Source organism: Anticarsia gemmatalis, chromosome 15 (genome assembly GCF_050436995.1).
Source record: "Anticarsia gemmatalis isolate Benzon Research Colony breed Stoneville strain chromosome 15, ilAntGemm2 primary, whole genome shotgun sequence".
Taxonomy (NCBI): Eukaryota; Metazoa; Arthropoda; class Insecta; order Lepidoptera; family Erebidae; genus Anticarsia; species Anticarsia gemmatalis.
This window is the reverse complement of record NC_134759.1, coordinates 3,518,168-3,533,134: the sequence shown is the minus strand read 5'-3', so window position 1 is coordinate 3,533,134 and position 14,967 is coordinate 3,518,168. Positions and strand designations below refer to the sequence as shown.

The 14,967-nt window shown below is 35.5% G+C and overlaps 1 protein-coding gene and 2 pseudogenes across 1 annotated transcript; 1 reads left to right on the top strand and 2 right to left on the bottom strand.

The window, feature by feature from the left end:
- Positions 1-88: 88 nt before the first annotated feature.
- Positions 89-2,393, bottom strand: Prosbeta3 (proteasome subunit beta type-3). Its single transcript, XM_076123723.1, has 5 exons — positions 2,246-2,393; positions 1,755-1,960; positions 1,254-1,422; positions 830-958; positions 89-253 (listed from the first exon to the last, which is right to left on the bottom strand). Exons 1-5 carry the CDS (start codon positions 2,246-2,248, stop codon positions 143-145), a joined length of 618 nt encoding a protein of 205 aa, XP_075979838.1. The 5' UTR covers positions 2,249-2,393; the 3' UTR covers positions 89-142.
- A 253-nt stretch (positions 2,394-2,646) lies between these two features.
- LOC142979001 (beta-ureidopropionase pseudogene) lies at positions 2,647-4,643 on the bottom strand (annotated as a pseudogene).
- Positions 4,644-5,067: 424 nt separating this feature from the next.
- On the top strand, positions 5,068-6,413 carry LOC142978752 (beta-ureidopropionase pseudogene; annotated as a pseudogene).
- The last annotated feature ends 8,554 nt before the right edge of the window (positions 6,414-14,967 follow it).

Here is a 14,967-nt window from a genome sequence, read left to right as displayed (position 1 = left end):
TAAACCTAGCACATCAGTGACATAGCAATTTTATAATTCACTGTTTTACCTACAAACGCTTGATTTTTCTTAAATAAAACAGCATGTGTTATATTTTTAAGATAATTTTATTAGTAAAAGCTCCACAGTATCTTACAACAAACTAGTCCATCCTCGTCTTGACGTGCTTCTCTGTGATCTTGTCTTTCTCGATGATGTACACGATCGCACCCCAACCAGAGATGGCGTCACGGTCAGCCGCATTCACCAACGCCTAGGATTAAAAAAATACTTTGTTACAACACTGACAAAGTTTTTTGATATATTATGCCTAAGCCCCATGCGAAAACAAACTGCGTTTATGAATTCAAGTGCAACAGAATCAGTTACACAACTAAATGGGATGCTTGGCTATTGTTACTATAAATTAGTAAAGTTGTGTTTAGTGGAAAAACAACCTATTGTAAATATTCCATTTTGACTACATAATACAGTAAAAAGTTTATGAATTTATGTTCTGTTATGCTATATTTTTATATATCTATACTAATATTATAAAGCTGAAGAGTTTGTTTGTTTGATTGTTTGTTTGTTTGTTTGTTTGTTTGAACGCGCTAATCTCAGAAACTACTGGTCCGATTTGAAAAATTCTTTCAGTGTTAGATAGCCCATTTATCGAGGAAGGTTATAGGCTATATATCATCACGCTACGACCAATAGGAGCAGAGTACCAGTGAAAAATGTTTCAAAAACGGGAAAAATTGTGATTCTCTTATGTGACGCAAGCGAAGTTGCGCGGGTCAGCTAGTTTTTAAATAAAATGCAATTAAAGTAAAAAAAATTACTTTACCTGTGAGATAGTTTCAAACAGCTCATCAGGAGATAAGTTGGGTTCCCACAAAGCTTCACACATACCATACAACTGCTCTGAACATGTTCCTGACACTACAAAGTCTTCAGGCTCATTGGGGCAGCCAATCTGAAAACAAAAACAAATGAATTAAGCACCAAAAATGTTTAATTACTAGGACATCAGTCCATTTCATATGAAAATTAACAATACAACAACAAATTCCAATCTCAAACAGTAACAAAAATTATAACAATCTTCCGATTCTTGAACAGATCTCAAGCCTTCATTAATATGACTGAATTCAGTGGTATTTTTTACATCACCCCTGTTCTGCAGTAGGACACTACTGCAGATCAGGGGTGAATTAAAAAATACTCTCCTGCAAGTATTTCTGATTCAATTATTGTTCAAACAAGCTTACCAGATCCATATTGCACACATAGGGCTGGTTGTCATAGGGATCAAGTCCAGCGATCACTGGCTCAATGAAGTAGGGTCCAAAACGCCTCTCGTACAGCAGGTTGGAGAGCATTGCAGAGAAAGTCTTGGGTCTCATTACTCTGTTCTCTTTCAACTCGTACAGATTCATTCTGAAATAAAAAAATATGGCTATAGTATACTAATAACTAGTAGCAGGCATTGGATATTCTTAGTGTGAAGAGTTGCTTCACGCTTCTACATAGGGGATATCATAATATTATATGAACCATACAGTATGGTTGGTTCATAAGAAATTGGGCACTCATTGTTCTATGTCTCTTGCTGTGGAAGATCTTACTATTCTTATAAAGAGTGGGTATTGCAACAGCCATTGTTTTTGGATGATAAAAGTGCTGTCTCGAAAGAAACATGCATTCTTAAAGTTTTCACATACTCCATCAACAAGACATGCAGTGTAACATGAGTAAGCAACATTTTATACCTGAATTTTAGTCTCTGGAACACTGTTTGCGTATCAGTGGCTAATCCGGGGAGACCGACGTATAGAGTGGGCCCCATTGGATACACCTTTGGGAAGTTAGTCGACACTGTCTGGGCCTGGATACCGAAACGCTTGTCTGTTGCGATCGCCACGCAGTCCTTGCCCTTCATGGCGACCACAGCACCTCCGTTATATGCTAGAATAGACTGAAAAAATAGCCATGTTTCAGTACATTACAGACACAGTTTTCATATGATTTTACTGAATCTAAAAAGCGAAACTTTTAAGCATTGTAATTACTGAGGTATAACTGCTGTAAAGGTATTCCCTTTTGTCAATATATTAGTTTATTTTCAGTTATTTAGTATAAAAATATCAAATTCTGCAATGTAATGTTCGTGACGCTATCCTAACCAACATACAAAACTTATTTCTGATGTTTATTGTTTGAATAAAGTTTTCCTGCATTCGGTATGTAAAAATGTACTTACCATTTTGTATTATTTATAATAATCCAGCTATTTTCTTATAAAAACACAGCAATAAAGTTTACACGGAAAACCGAAAAAGTGACAATTCATCGGCGACAATTTGTTGAAGTTGTAACCACAGATTATAAATTCATAATGACAAAGAGTTTTTGTTTAGTCAACACAAATATCTATTGTTCCGTTGTCTGTGGATATAAGTTTAATTTATTATTAAATTGATATTGTTATTACAATTTATCTCTATCTCTAAATATATAAAATATTTTTTTTTTTGATATTTTTTTGGTATTTACGAGATATCTATAATGTTGCCATGTGACGTGTTCACAGTTAACATTAAAATTTTAAGAACTCAGGTTTGATTACTGCGTTGAAAATTATGCCAAGAAAAATACTATATATCTGGTTTGATTGTGTATTTTACAGGTTATCTTATTTATCACGTTGGTTAACACATTTTCTTCTTTCATTCCACCTGATTCTTCTTTAAGTTTAACTCTTTCGCATACATGTCCAAGCGTGCTGTCATATTATAACTGGTCTGGTCTCTAACTTGCTGATTTAAATTTAAATCAACTTGAACTATAAGCAGACCATCTTTGTCTCTTGATAGACCTGGCGTTCGGCACCCGTCTGGAGCTGTCACATAACTGGACCCATAAAAATTCCTTGTTATTGATTTATTCCCATTTTTTGTAATAAATTTCTCCGTTCCAACTCTATTAAGACTACAAGTAAAATATCCATTCGCTATAGCTGCACTTCTAGCTTCGATACCCCAAAATGATTCTCCAAATTGAGAAACAGTTGCTGCAGGGTTAAAGACAATTTCAGCTCCATTGATCGCAAACATTAACCAGTTTAAAGCATGATGACGGCCATAACAAATGTTAATCGCAATTTTAGCGAACTTTGTGTCAAATACAGGATGCCCTGTGTTCCCAGGAGAATAATATGGTGTTTCACTAAAACTACCAGCGCATGGTAGATGATTTTTTCGATGTTTTCCCAAATATTTTCCATCTTCATTTATTACTACGGCGGTATTCCACCAAACACCATCGTCATCCTTTTCCAAAATTGGTGAAACTATCACCATGTTGTGCTTTCTCGCTAGTTCACTAAGAAATTGGAAACTCGGACCGTTAGTCCGCGATTCTGCAAATTCGGCCCATTCTTCTTTCTCCCGCGTGCAGAGGAAAAATGGCATGTACCATGTCTCTTGTAAACAAAGAATTTGTACACCTTCTGACCCCGCTATGTCTATTATCTTCTCAACTTTGTCAAAAATAGCTTGTCTTTGTTTATTAACCGGTTCAGTAGTCGGTAAAACAATTGAATGTTGGATCAAACCAATTTTGACAACTTTTGGAGGTCTTATTTCTTCGGCGGCATCAAAAGAATACGCTGCTATATCCAAATTGAGATTCTTGCATGCATTTATGGTCGATTCTTTAAGTTTTAACTCACCATGGTCATTTCTTCCGTAATGAATTCTATTAAACTCTTTTAATTCCTCTTTATTTAAATTGTTTTTGATAATTTCGTCAAGCTGTCTCGCGGTGGCCATGACGTTTTTACTCGGACTGGTAAACAAGAGATAAGTTATGTAATATTGTTTGCTGGGAGTAAATAATCGCTTGACTTAATCGATGTTTAACAAGTCGACTCGCGACTCGTTATGAATTCACACTGGACTATTAATAGATGTAGTTAAATAATTCATTAACTTAGAGTAAATAATGTTAATAATATCCAGTAAGTATATTGATACACAGGAACGTTTTGGAATTTGAGATATGAATTAAGGTTGCAGTTAGGTACCCAACCTTAAACTTAACTTAATGTTATCGCCTCTCTGCTCACTTTCTGTGGTACCTATCTTAAAAAATTAAATTAAAAACATGTTATGGCCCGCAAACATAGATTGTTTGAAGTCATTATTGATTTATTCTTACTTCAAAATCCTTCATAATTAATTTCATATGACCTTTTATAAAAACCAAAGAAAAAAAACATTACAAGTACGAGAAAGTTTCACATTTATTTTCACTTACTTAGGTCAAATCGTTCCTGTGTGATGATCTCTGTTTTAAGACTTAAGTCGTCGCCACATTTCTTAACCACACACCACTGCGCCGGGTTCGATTTCCACAGTATACCACACGTAACAAAATATTTATGCGTAGGTACTATCTAATTAGCATACCTATAGGACCTATAGGTACATAATATTTTTGATCTTGATGTAGTACTTACGTACCTATGGGGTTGTAGTCTCCTACAATACAAAACTAGTTCTTAATGCCTATTAAATGATTAATCGAAAGATAATGGAAAACTATAAACATGCTTAGTATTTAATTATTTTTTCCTTATTGTTCAATCTTTAATTTGACAAAAGGCTATCATTTTTATTCGATAAGAATTTCATAAATAAATGGTCTGATACAACGGAAGCAAGAACCGTAACAAACATTGCATATCAAAATAAGAACTAATAATAAATGTATTGATAAGCAACACAGACGTTTCACAATCAACATAAAATATCGCAACATTATAGAAACATCCAGAATTAAGTTGCAAAACATATACTTTTTTATTTAATTTATCAAAGTTAATTGTTTCCAAGCTTTCTTATCATTTTATCTTCGTAGGTACATGACACAGCTAAATAATTACCAAATATTTTTGTTCTCGAGGTTCTAAACTTATCGTAAAGGGTCGAAGGTCGTCCACATCCCGCCGGACCACACAGATAAAGTCAACCCACGGACCAATGCATCACTAACAAACACCAAAGGTATTTAAACTGGCGCACCCGCCGAGAAAGCGCAGTCGTTGCCGGCTATTCTAAGGGTACGGACATATACAAGCAAAAATGGAAAACGAAACTCTCAGCTTCGAATCTATCATCAACAACAACCTCAGTGGTCGTGACCTCGAGGAGTTCAACAGAATCCACTTCGGACGCAAGGACAACCTCGAAGTGAAGCTGAAGGATGCTTCCATCGATGCCGCTAAAGAAAATAACTTTGAAATCGCCGCTTATGCATTCCCTGCCAAGAAGGAACAGACCAGGCCTCCGAGGATCGTGAAGGTGGGTGTCATCCAGCACTCCATCGTCGCGCCCACTGACGCTCCCGTGCTCGAGCAGAAGAAAGCCATATTCGACAAGGTCAAGAAGATCATCGATGTCGCCGGTCAAGAGGGAGTTAACATCATTTGCTTCCAAGAACTATGGAACATGCCGTTCGCCTTCTGCACCAGGGAGAAGCAGCCGTGGTGCGAATTCGCTGAATCTGCTGAAGACGGTCCTACTACTAGATTCCTGAGCGAGTTGGCTGTGAAATACTCGATGGTATTCGTCTCCTCTATCCTCGAGAGGGACGAGAGCCACTCCGAGATTCTGTGGAACACCGCTGTAGTCATCAGCGACTCCGGCAAAGTTATTGGCAAACAGCGCAAGAACCACATCCCCAGAGTAGGAGATTTCAACGAGTCTAACTACTACATGGAAGGCAACACTGGCCACCCAGTCTTCGCGACTAGATACGGTAAGATTGCCGTGAACATTTGCTTCGGACGTCATCACGTACTGAACTGGATGATGTTCGGGCTTAACGGAGCTGACATTGTTTTCAACCCGTCCGCTACTATCGCTGCTGAGGCCGGTAGCGAGTACATGTGGAATATTGAAGCTAGAAATGCTGCCATCACCAACTGCTACTTCACGGCTGCAATCAACCGCGTTGGCTACGAGCAGTTCCCTAACGAGTTCACCTCAGCTGATGGCAAGCCAGCACACAAGGACCTGGGTCTGTTCTACGGTTCCAGTTACTTCACCGGTCCCGATGGCGTCAGATGCCCCGGTCTTTCCCGCACCAGGGATGGTCTGCTCATCGGCGTGATGGACTTGAACATGAACAGACAGATCAAAGACCGTCGTTGCTACTACATGACTCAGAGATTGGATATGTATGTGAACAGCCTCAGCAAGGTCCTCGAGTTAGATTTTAAGCCTCAAGTCGTCCATGAGAATGACAAGTGAATGATGAAGAACCACGGAACGTGTACCCAGTACCCACCATAATCGTAGCTTTTTATGTGCCTTAATTATATTATTATCCCGCAGTTAAATATACGTATACCTATTTAAACCTAATCTGTTATTTTTATTTACCAAACCAAATTAAACAGTTGAGATAAAAGGTCAACCTTTCATCGAAATTTAAAAACAATGTACCTAGGTACCTTGTGATGTGGAGAAAATACAGTAGGTAATAAGATAAATCTCATAAATCAGTTCCATTTAATAATTTACATAGTTTTACATACAAAAGTAAAGTTTGCAATTTTTTCATAATAATAATCAAATTAGACTTGTTTTTGTGGCAAATTATTTTCGTCAGAACAGGAAAATACCAATTTAATACTACCTATACATAAACTATTGTTTTATCCCCGTAGCAGTTTAGTAGATTTATATAGTTATCTATTTCTAGTATCTTAAAACCCCATAAGTCCTCGTTGTTATTCTATAAAACGAGATAAATAATACATATTACCATTTCTGTGCCTTCAGATTCAGTATTAGATGCATTAAGAAATTCCATTCATTAAAGATTTTACGACGCCAACGTTATCAGTATAATTCACTATTATTCTATAATCTATGCCACCCACACAGTTGATTAGAAAACGCGTGTTTCGTTATCAATATCGTTTAATTGTACGACATCTACAAACAGCTTCATTAAGGAACTCATTAATGAAATGTTCTCATTATCGTGGAGTAGGTATAGTTAGACGAGATAGGAGAATTTCTCTTGATAACGCGCTTCTTACTTAACAAAGATCTGTGTGAGACAAAGCTATGTCTAGCTAGACTCAATTAAGTAGATGAGAGCTTTTTAAGTAGTTAGGTAATAAGATTAGAAAATGAATTTTAAAGGAATACTTATAAAAGTCTGAAAAATAGAAAAGAAGCGAAACTCTTGCATCTGTAACTTAGGTACTCATAGTCATATCATTCGATTTCATAGCTCGGAAAATAAAGGATTTGTTGGTAAACAATCTCATCAAGTAATGCCAAGTTAATGGCAATAGATTCGTCCCCAATTATTCGGTGTTAAGAATTTGGCCTACGACTTTATTTTAATAAATATTTTCGATCGGATTACTTGACTAATTCGCCTACCTATTCGAGAAGTATTTGTTTAATTTCGCGACGAATTGAGAACCTCCTCCTTTTTTTGAAGTCGGTTAAAAGGCACATTATGTTTCTACCTTGTACCTACTAACTAAGAGGGATTGATAATCAAATATTGATGTCAAAAACGTTCGATAACAACTCGTTTTTATTCATGTTGGTTCTCGTTCAAAAATATTTGATATGAGCTAGCAAACTGTGAAAACACACATATAGACATAAAAATCGTATGTTCATTGTTAACAAGACATACAATAATATTTACATACATACGTACTTATATAAGACTCTGGCTTGTTCCCATGGGGGTAGGTAGAGACCAAAGAACGCTACTTGCTACGATCACTACGAAGCGAACGTACCATACGAGTACTTCATTCACATTCATACATACATACAACATTATATAAATAACTCCCCATGGAGGAAGGTAGAGTCCAGAGAAAAAACACATACTTATATATTTCACCCATGACTAAGACGGTAAGACTGGTTGTTAGACTTTCAAGCTTCTAACAACGACTGACAAAGATCTTAGAAAATTACAGCCACAATTTAGCATGCCTTCCAAAACACGAAGGAACTCGTTATGAAAAATATGGTCACCCATCCCCAGATCAACCCCGGCAAGCGTAGCTCAACCTCAGAGATCGACGTTATTGTTACTTTGCAACGAGTTCCTCAAATACCATCTTGTCATAATATTTAGCTTTGATCAACAAGGAGAACAATCTCACAGGTATAATGACTGCGCAATTCTTGCCTTATGTAATCAGTATGATCTATGAATTATAATGTATACTAGTACTTAGGTACTAGGTATTTATTAGTAGTCTAGACCGAGCTGGTCCTATGTGGGCCGCATGCCTTATTCGACGAGGGACCACTTTTCCTACCTACGGTGCAGATTAGAATATTGGTACTTGGGTGTTAATGGAAATGGTGTCTATTTTGAGACTAGCCATTCAAATTCAGGTTTGGTGGGTATAGTGTCGATAAAACATAGATGCGACTTAAGTTTAAACCTTCTTTAACCAGTAGCATTTATCGATAAAAAAAATAGTTGCTATTTTAAAAAAAGTTATAAAGATTCTCAGACCCTGACCGCCTCTGTGGTACGATTGAAACGTGGATGTATTTCATACACCACTGCTTACACCTTCGGGTATTACACATATAATATTATGTATGAAAAACGCGCTGATTTGTTTGGTGTTCTTGGTTCAATTACTTAAAGTCATGCTAGAGCTTGCTAAATCGATCTAAAACATTATACTCGCAGTTAAAAAACAAATTACCGCGCGAGAATCAAACCCACTATCAACAAACACTGTCTAACCTACCAAAATCTCATTTGAAGTTCAGTGACGAACAGACTAGCTCGTAAGTCATAGTTGAAAACACCATAGTACATAGGCCCAGCGCAGACAGACCGGAATAATCCTCGCGCGGTCTCGAGCATTTTCTTTACGGCTCGCGGATGCTCGAGCATGCTCGCGACTGCTCGAGCCTGCGCGAGGAAAACTTTCTAGGTTACCATTCTTCATTAAACAGGCCAGTTTTCGTGAAAATTCGTCAACGATGGTAGACTGGGCCATGATTATAATTGCTCTTTTAACTGAAGAATAATAAAAATTACGTTCTCTCTCTTTAAACTCAGTAACAACATTGAAATTTTTCGTACGATGCTCGCGCGTCCTCGAGTATGCGCGGGGATACCCGCGCATCCTCGGGGACGCGCGAGCATTTTTTGTCAGGTTCAAGCAATTATGCACTTTATTTAATTTATTTAAAGTTGATTTTCAAGTGCGTTAAAAAAATCCTCTCCGCTGCGCTCCTCTTGGTCTGCGCTGACCCTTACACGTCTACGCTGAAAGCTTCGACACTCGCGAACATCGTAATTCCACTGTAATTTTCTCACTCGCCGAGAGATGTCGCTAATGTGTTGCTCTCGCGATTGTCGCACCATCTAGTCTTCGAAACTGCAAACTTTGTACCGCGTGTTAAATGCATCTTATTGCTAGGACTATAGGGCTGAGTTTCGTTTGACTAAATGTGGGGTGATGTTTGTAAAACCACTACTTTCTAGAGCACTTGTGGAGTTGCAGCCCGTGACATCCATTACAATAATGATGTCTTTGGTATAGGGGTGGTACTCAACATTTTGGTTACGTTAACAATTTTTAATTGTCTACAACAAAATATTGGGAGAAAATAAGAGAAAATATCCTAAAATAATATATTATGCACTTTTTAATTGTTGTTGAATGAAATTTCGGCTGCATGCAAATCGACTGCACGTTTGGCGCAGTGGTAGACGTGGTCACATCACCGCATTAACCGTAGAGACGCGTATGGCGGGTTCGATTCCCACCTGGAACAAATATTTGTGTGATGAGCACGAGTATTTGTTCTAAGCCCGGTTGTTAATTTATCTGTATAAGTATGTATTTAGAAATATGTACATAGGTATGTTTATCAGTTATTTGGTTACCATAGTAGAAGCCCTGCTTAGTTTGGAATCAAAAAGACCGCGTGTGAGTGACAAACAATATTTATTTAAAATTGTTGTCTTAAAGAAGTGCATACTAAAGTTGCATTTTAATCATGTTTATCGTATTCTTGCAATTTGCAATTATTATGTGTCGTAGTCACTGGATGTTTGTTATTGCTGTGATCTGAATAATTAATGTACATTTAATTATGTATGAGTGCGAGTTATGAGAATATAACGGATCTAAATGCTATTTAAAGAGTTTATTAATTCTTGATGATGGTCTGATCAAAAATGCTAATAAAATTGTAAGCAGAACTAAATCAATTACCTTCATCTAAATACGTTTACTTTAAAGATTTACAATTTAAGTGTTTCTGATCTGGCAACTCCTTAATTAGTAGATACAAGCCCAGAAAAATCAAATGAATAATGGGTAACTAATAGAAAAGGATCTTCGCTGACTTGTATTGTTTTATAAGAGAAAGCGATACAGCTGAAAGAATTTGATAACTGAATAATCTTTTTTCGTTTCTCAGTAGGAAAATGTAAAGGAATGATTTAACAAGAGCCTCTGGCAGCCCTAACGTGTAACTGGGTTGCGTGTAGTGTCATCACGGTCTCGCCGGAAGTCACGGGAGCACTCGCGACATCTACCGCCATGTACATAAAGTGCACTTTTTATTTACGCCTACCCTACTATTTTATCTTATATCGCATTACTATTTTATTTACCAAAATGTATTAAGTTTGTATTCGTGCTTTTAAAATCAAAATAGACAATCTGTGTACCCGTAATAGGTACTTACCTTTATTATTATAGTTTTATGAGGAGGTGTTATTTTACTGCTAAGAGTATGGTAGAGTTAAAGAGACTTGACTCTACCTAAAAAAGTTTTAGTAAATTACTTTTTTTGAGTGTATTTCTACGTTTTTTTGTATAAAATTAACGACACATCCAGTATTTGAAGAAAAATCCGAGATGTCTTGCTAAGTGTGAGAAAAGCAAACTTCATGAAGTTAGTTATACCTACTACCAATGCAACGATTAAACTTAGGTAAAGCTGTTAACCATACCTACTTCATTATTAATTAACTATACGTAACTAGTGTGAAAGTACTAATCAACACCTTACTACAAGCTAAGCTTGAAGCATAATCTAATCGCTCCTCGACATGCTAATTGAAAGGGAGAAAACTACTAAGAATCGATCACCAGTCTTGTATCACTTGGATTCATTTACAACCAGTTAATACGATGAAAGTTAAATTGGGCATTTCTCAGAAATGAAGTGTTTTTGCATAATTTATCTGGCAAAATTTTAGGTTCTTATTTTGGCGAAGATATCGCAGTAATATCATAGCGTTTTCAAAAAGATACTCGAAAATAGCGGAGGCCCTCCTGTAGTCGCATTAGTTAATGAAATACAATGTTTTAAAATTTTTGATTACCAGCGTAATGAGATGTGACCAGGTGGATGAGAAATAAGGCACAGGTAAATTAGAAAAATGTGAAATAAAAAACGCAAGCGGCCGTTTCATTGGTTTAAAATAAATAAATCACAGTCACAATTAGGAACACTTCCAGGTAAACTCTTAAGAACCATAGTAAATCGGAAAAAAGTGTTGTGAAATGTAAAAACAGTTCACATCTTCAAAACTGTTATAAAGCTCGTACAAATATGATCAAGATACACTTTGACAAGTACATGATCAGGATCATATAATTTACTTATTTATAATATTTTATAAGAGATTTGGAAGGTTTTTGAACTTGTATTATCTATGCCATAATATTTATCAGTGGTCGATATAACAAAATCAGTTCGACTCTACTTTCATTTTTTTAATATTATGTTTGTGTACAGGGGTTTTAACTATTATCTTTCTTTCAGTACTATTTACTTTTCTTTGACACAAACAATTACTATTTTAATTACTTTCAGGTTTTTTTTACACTTGTCGTAATGTTTTTTCAGATTGGATTTAATTTAGGAATTACTCGACTCCTATTAGTCGTAGCGTGATGATATATAGACTATAGCATTCCTCAATAAATAGGCTATCCAACAGTAAAAGAAATCTTCAATTCGTACCAGTAGTTCCTGAGATTAGTGTGTTCAAACAAACGAACAAACAAACAAAATTTCGACGTTTATAATATTAGTATAGAATTTATCGTTTTTGTAAATCTTATGGGTATTTTCTTATTGGACAATTCTAGAAAATTGATGAAGACAACGGTGTAACCAGCAGTATCTATCATTTATTTTCGGGATGAGTATAATATTTCAGAAAAAGAGCGATTCTCTTTTGTTCTTTTTTCCTTAAGTAATAAGCCTTAAATTTCTTTCTACATCTTTTTCTTCACACTATCTGTTATCTTGATGATATTTCTTCAATACTCAATAGTTTTTTCGCCTTTGTACCTGAGATATCTGTCTATCCTTCTCTTTTTTATCTTTCAACAGCTGTTGGTTACTTTTAACATATTCATACTGTCTTCTCTCTGCTCACCGTTTTAACAAGTCTTTCTTCTGTAATCTGTTTCTTTATTTTCCCCTATTCTTTGATCTAGAACTTAAATAAACAATAATTTAGTCATTAATAAGGGAAAATTTACTGAAATCATAATTTACCTGGGACATATCTCATTTATCTGGTGCAAATTCGCCAGAGAAACCCAGGTGAATTAGGGCCAGATTTATTAGTTTTTCTCATAAAAATCCATTTATCTTGTTATTTTAATACAGTTATTGAATAAAAAAAAGAAAATAATGTTGTAAAACCCCAATGAAACAATCTGATGTGTTTTGTGAATAATATTCTGTCAATATTGGTAAAAAAAATACGACCATAAGAATTAGTTTACTTACCTTACAAAATCCAATTTCGAAGTCAATATCATGTATAATTTTGGCGAGGAGCAGCAAAGAAACGTAGTCATGGTATTAAAACACGGAGGAGACTAGCAGCGAGCGGGCCAGGAGCCTTCACCGGCTGTGCAAGCGACGGTTTTTGTGGGAAGTTAACGCAAAGATGGGCCAGATAAATTATGCTTATGCGTTCGGACATTCTTAAAACTTCCATAATTATTGTAGTTCATTATAAAACCATAAATATTATACTGGAAATTATAGTTAAATGTTTGAGATACCGATGTACATAAATAAATTTAGTATTTTTTTAGGAACTCAATATTCTTTTAAACCATAATTAAATCAATTTCACGTTAGGACGCGCCATGTAAATTAGATTTCGACTGTATTCTATTTTTTATTATTTTTATAACAATATCAAATGATACATTAAACGTAGGCCTCGATAGATAATTAACTTTAACGTAGAAATAAAAATTATCGATAGTAAAATCTATTCATTTATATACGTTCTCTGATGAAAAACCTCTCAAACTCACCGTTTTGAGAATTGCCCAATTGCTGTCTAAGCTAGCAAATATATTCTTATCAATTTTAAGTAAACTGATTTAATCGTACATTTATTTAGAATTACCTTTATAAAATCTTATAAGTATGGTATAGCAAATTATAACAACATCTTGGCCGGCTCGTAGTCGATATTTCGACAGTTTGGTCACCAGCCAACTAAAAGAAGAATAACAATAATATGCTAAACCACTACATCAAACTTAACAAATTATTCCATTCTACAAAAGAATAAAGAAAGTTAGTTTTCAATTAAAAACCAAATAGGAAACAATGTCAAAGCAGTCATTTTTAATTCGATCAAGAACAATAAATGTTTTGGCGGTTTGTTTGTCGTCGCTCGTAATTAAGGCCGTTACGTTCCTCATGAAACATGGCCGCAGTTCCGTTTCCGGCGGGACTTTTTTAATTTTTCATTTACGACTGGCTGTTTCAATTTTTCCTCTAATTTCTCATTAAACTTAGCTGCACGTTTGGCCCGGAGCATTATTTTTAAAATGTAAATTAGCAGCGCAGATAATTAATGTGGTGATTTGTTTTTTCTTGTAATTAGTGACCGATGGTAAAAATGTAGATTGGTTTGATGTTGGTCTTTGAAATAAGTATGATGAATACAGTGATCGTTAAGTAGGTACAGGAAGTATCTTCCTTTAATTTAGTAGTAGTTGTAGTAATAAGATAGTAGGTAAATTCAGAGCTTCTTGCATAACCATAGCATCAAATCCAAAATACTTTAGTAAAAGAAAATACCGCCGTATTGCCTGAATATCAGCGATTATTTATTCATACAGCGTTCCTTACGAGCGAAATAAAATTCACAAAAAGGGTTTTTATTTTATAAAGAAATCAGCATTTTACTATTGTGTCTATGCGTGCGAAAAATGTTATTTGGATCTAGATTTCTTTTGTCTTTTTATTGTACGACTTTTTCGCACTTTATTGTTTCCTACATCACAGAATGTAGAGTTTATATGTTAATAATTTTATGTATTTTACATTGACTGTGAAACCGTATTGAGTCTCGTTCCCTTTGAAAATTAACTAGGTAGGTATTCCCTTTAAAAATATTTTTATCTGCGCACTACAACTTCGTTATCAATCGAACTTCGAAAATTTAATTTAACGTACGCAGGTGGTGTTCATTTTTCCAATGCCACAGATATTTTTTTTTCTAAATTCCCGCCACGTATGACAAGTGTCGTTCCGTTCGGGAACGTGGGCACACGACAATAGTTCGCTGGCCGATTTCATCGACACATGCTCCGTTTCATTTCCGTTGCACTCTGTACGCGATGCGAGAGGTTTTTGAACAGATCCATTGTAAAAAAAAGTTTCACTATTACACGAACTTGATTTGACCAAGAGCAGTGGAAGCAGTGGAGTTGTCAGCGAACTAAATAATTTGGGTAAATTACAAATTGCTACGGACATATGGAAGAGATCTATTATTCTGCCAAAATATTTTTCTTCAGAATTTTATAGTATACGAGGAAACTTATGAAACGTTTTCATTGTCAGGTTAATTGCAGTGTTCTAAATAGATTATTATTTCTCTGTCATCTATATG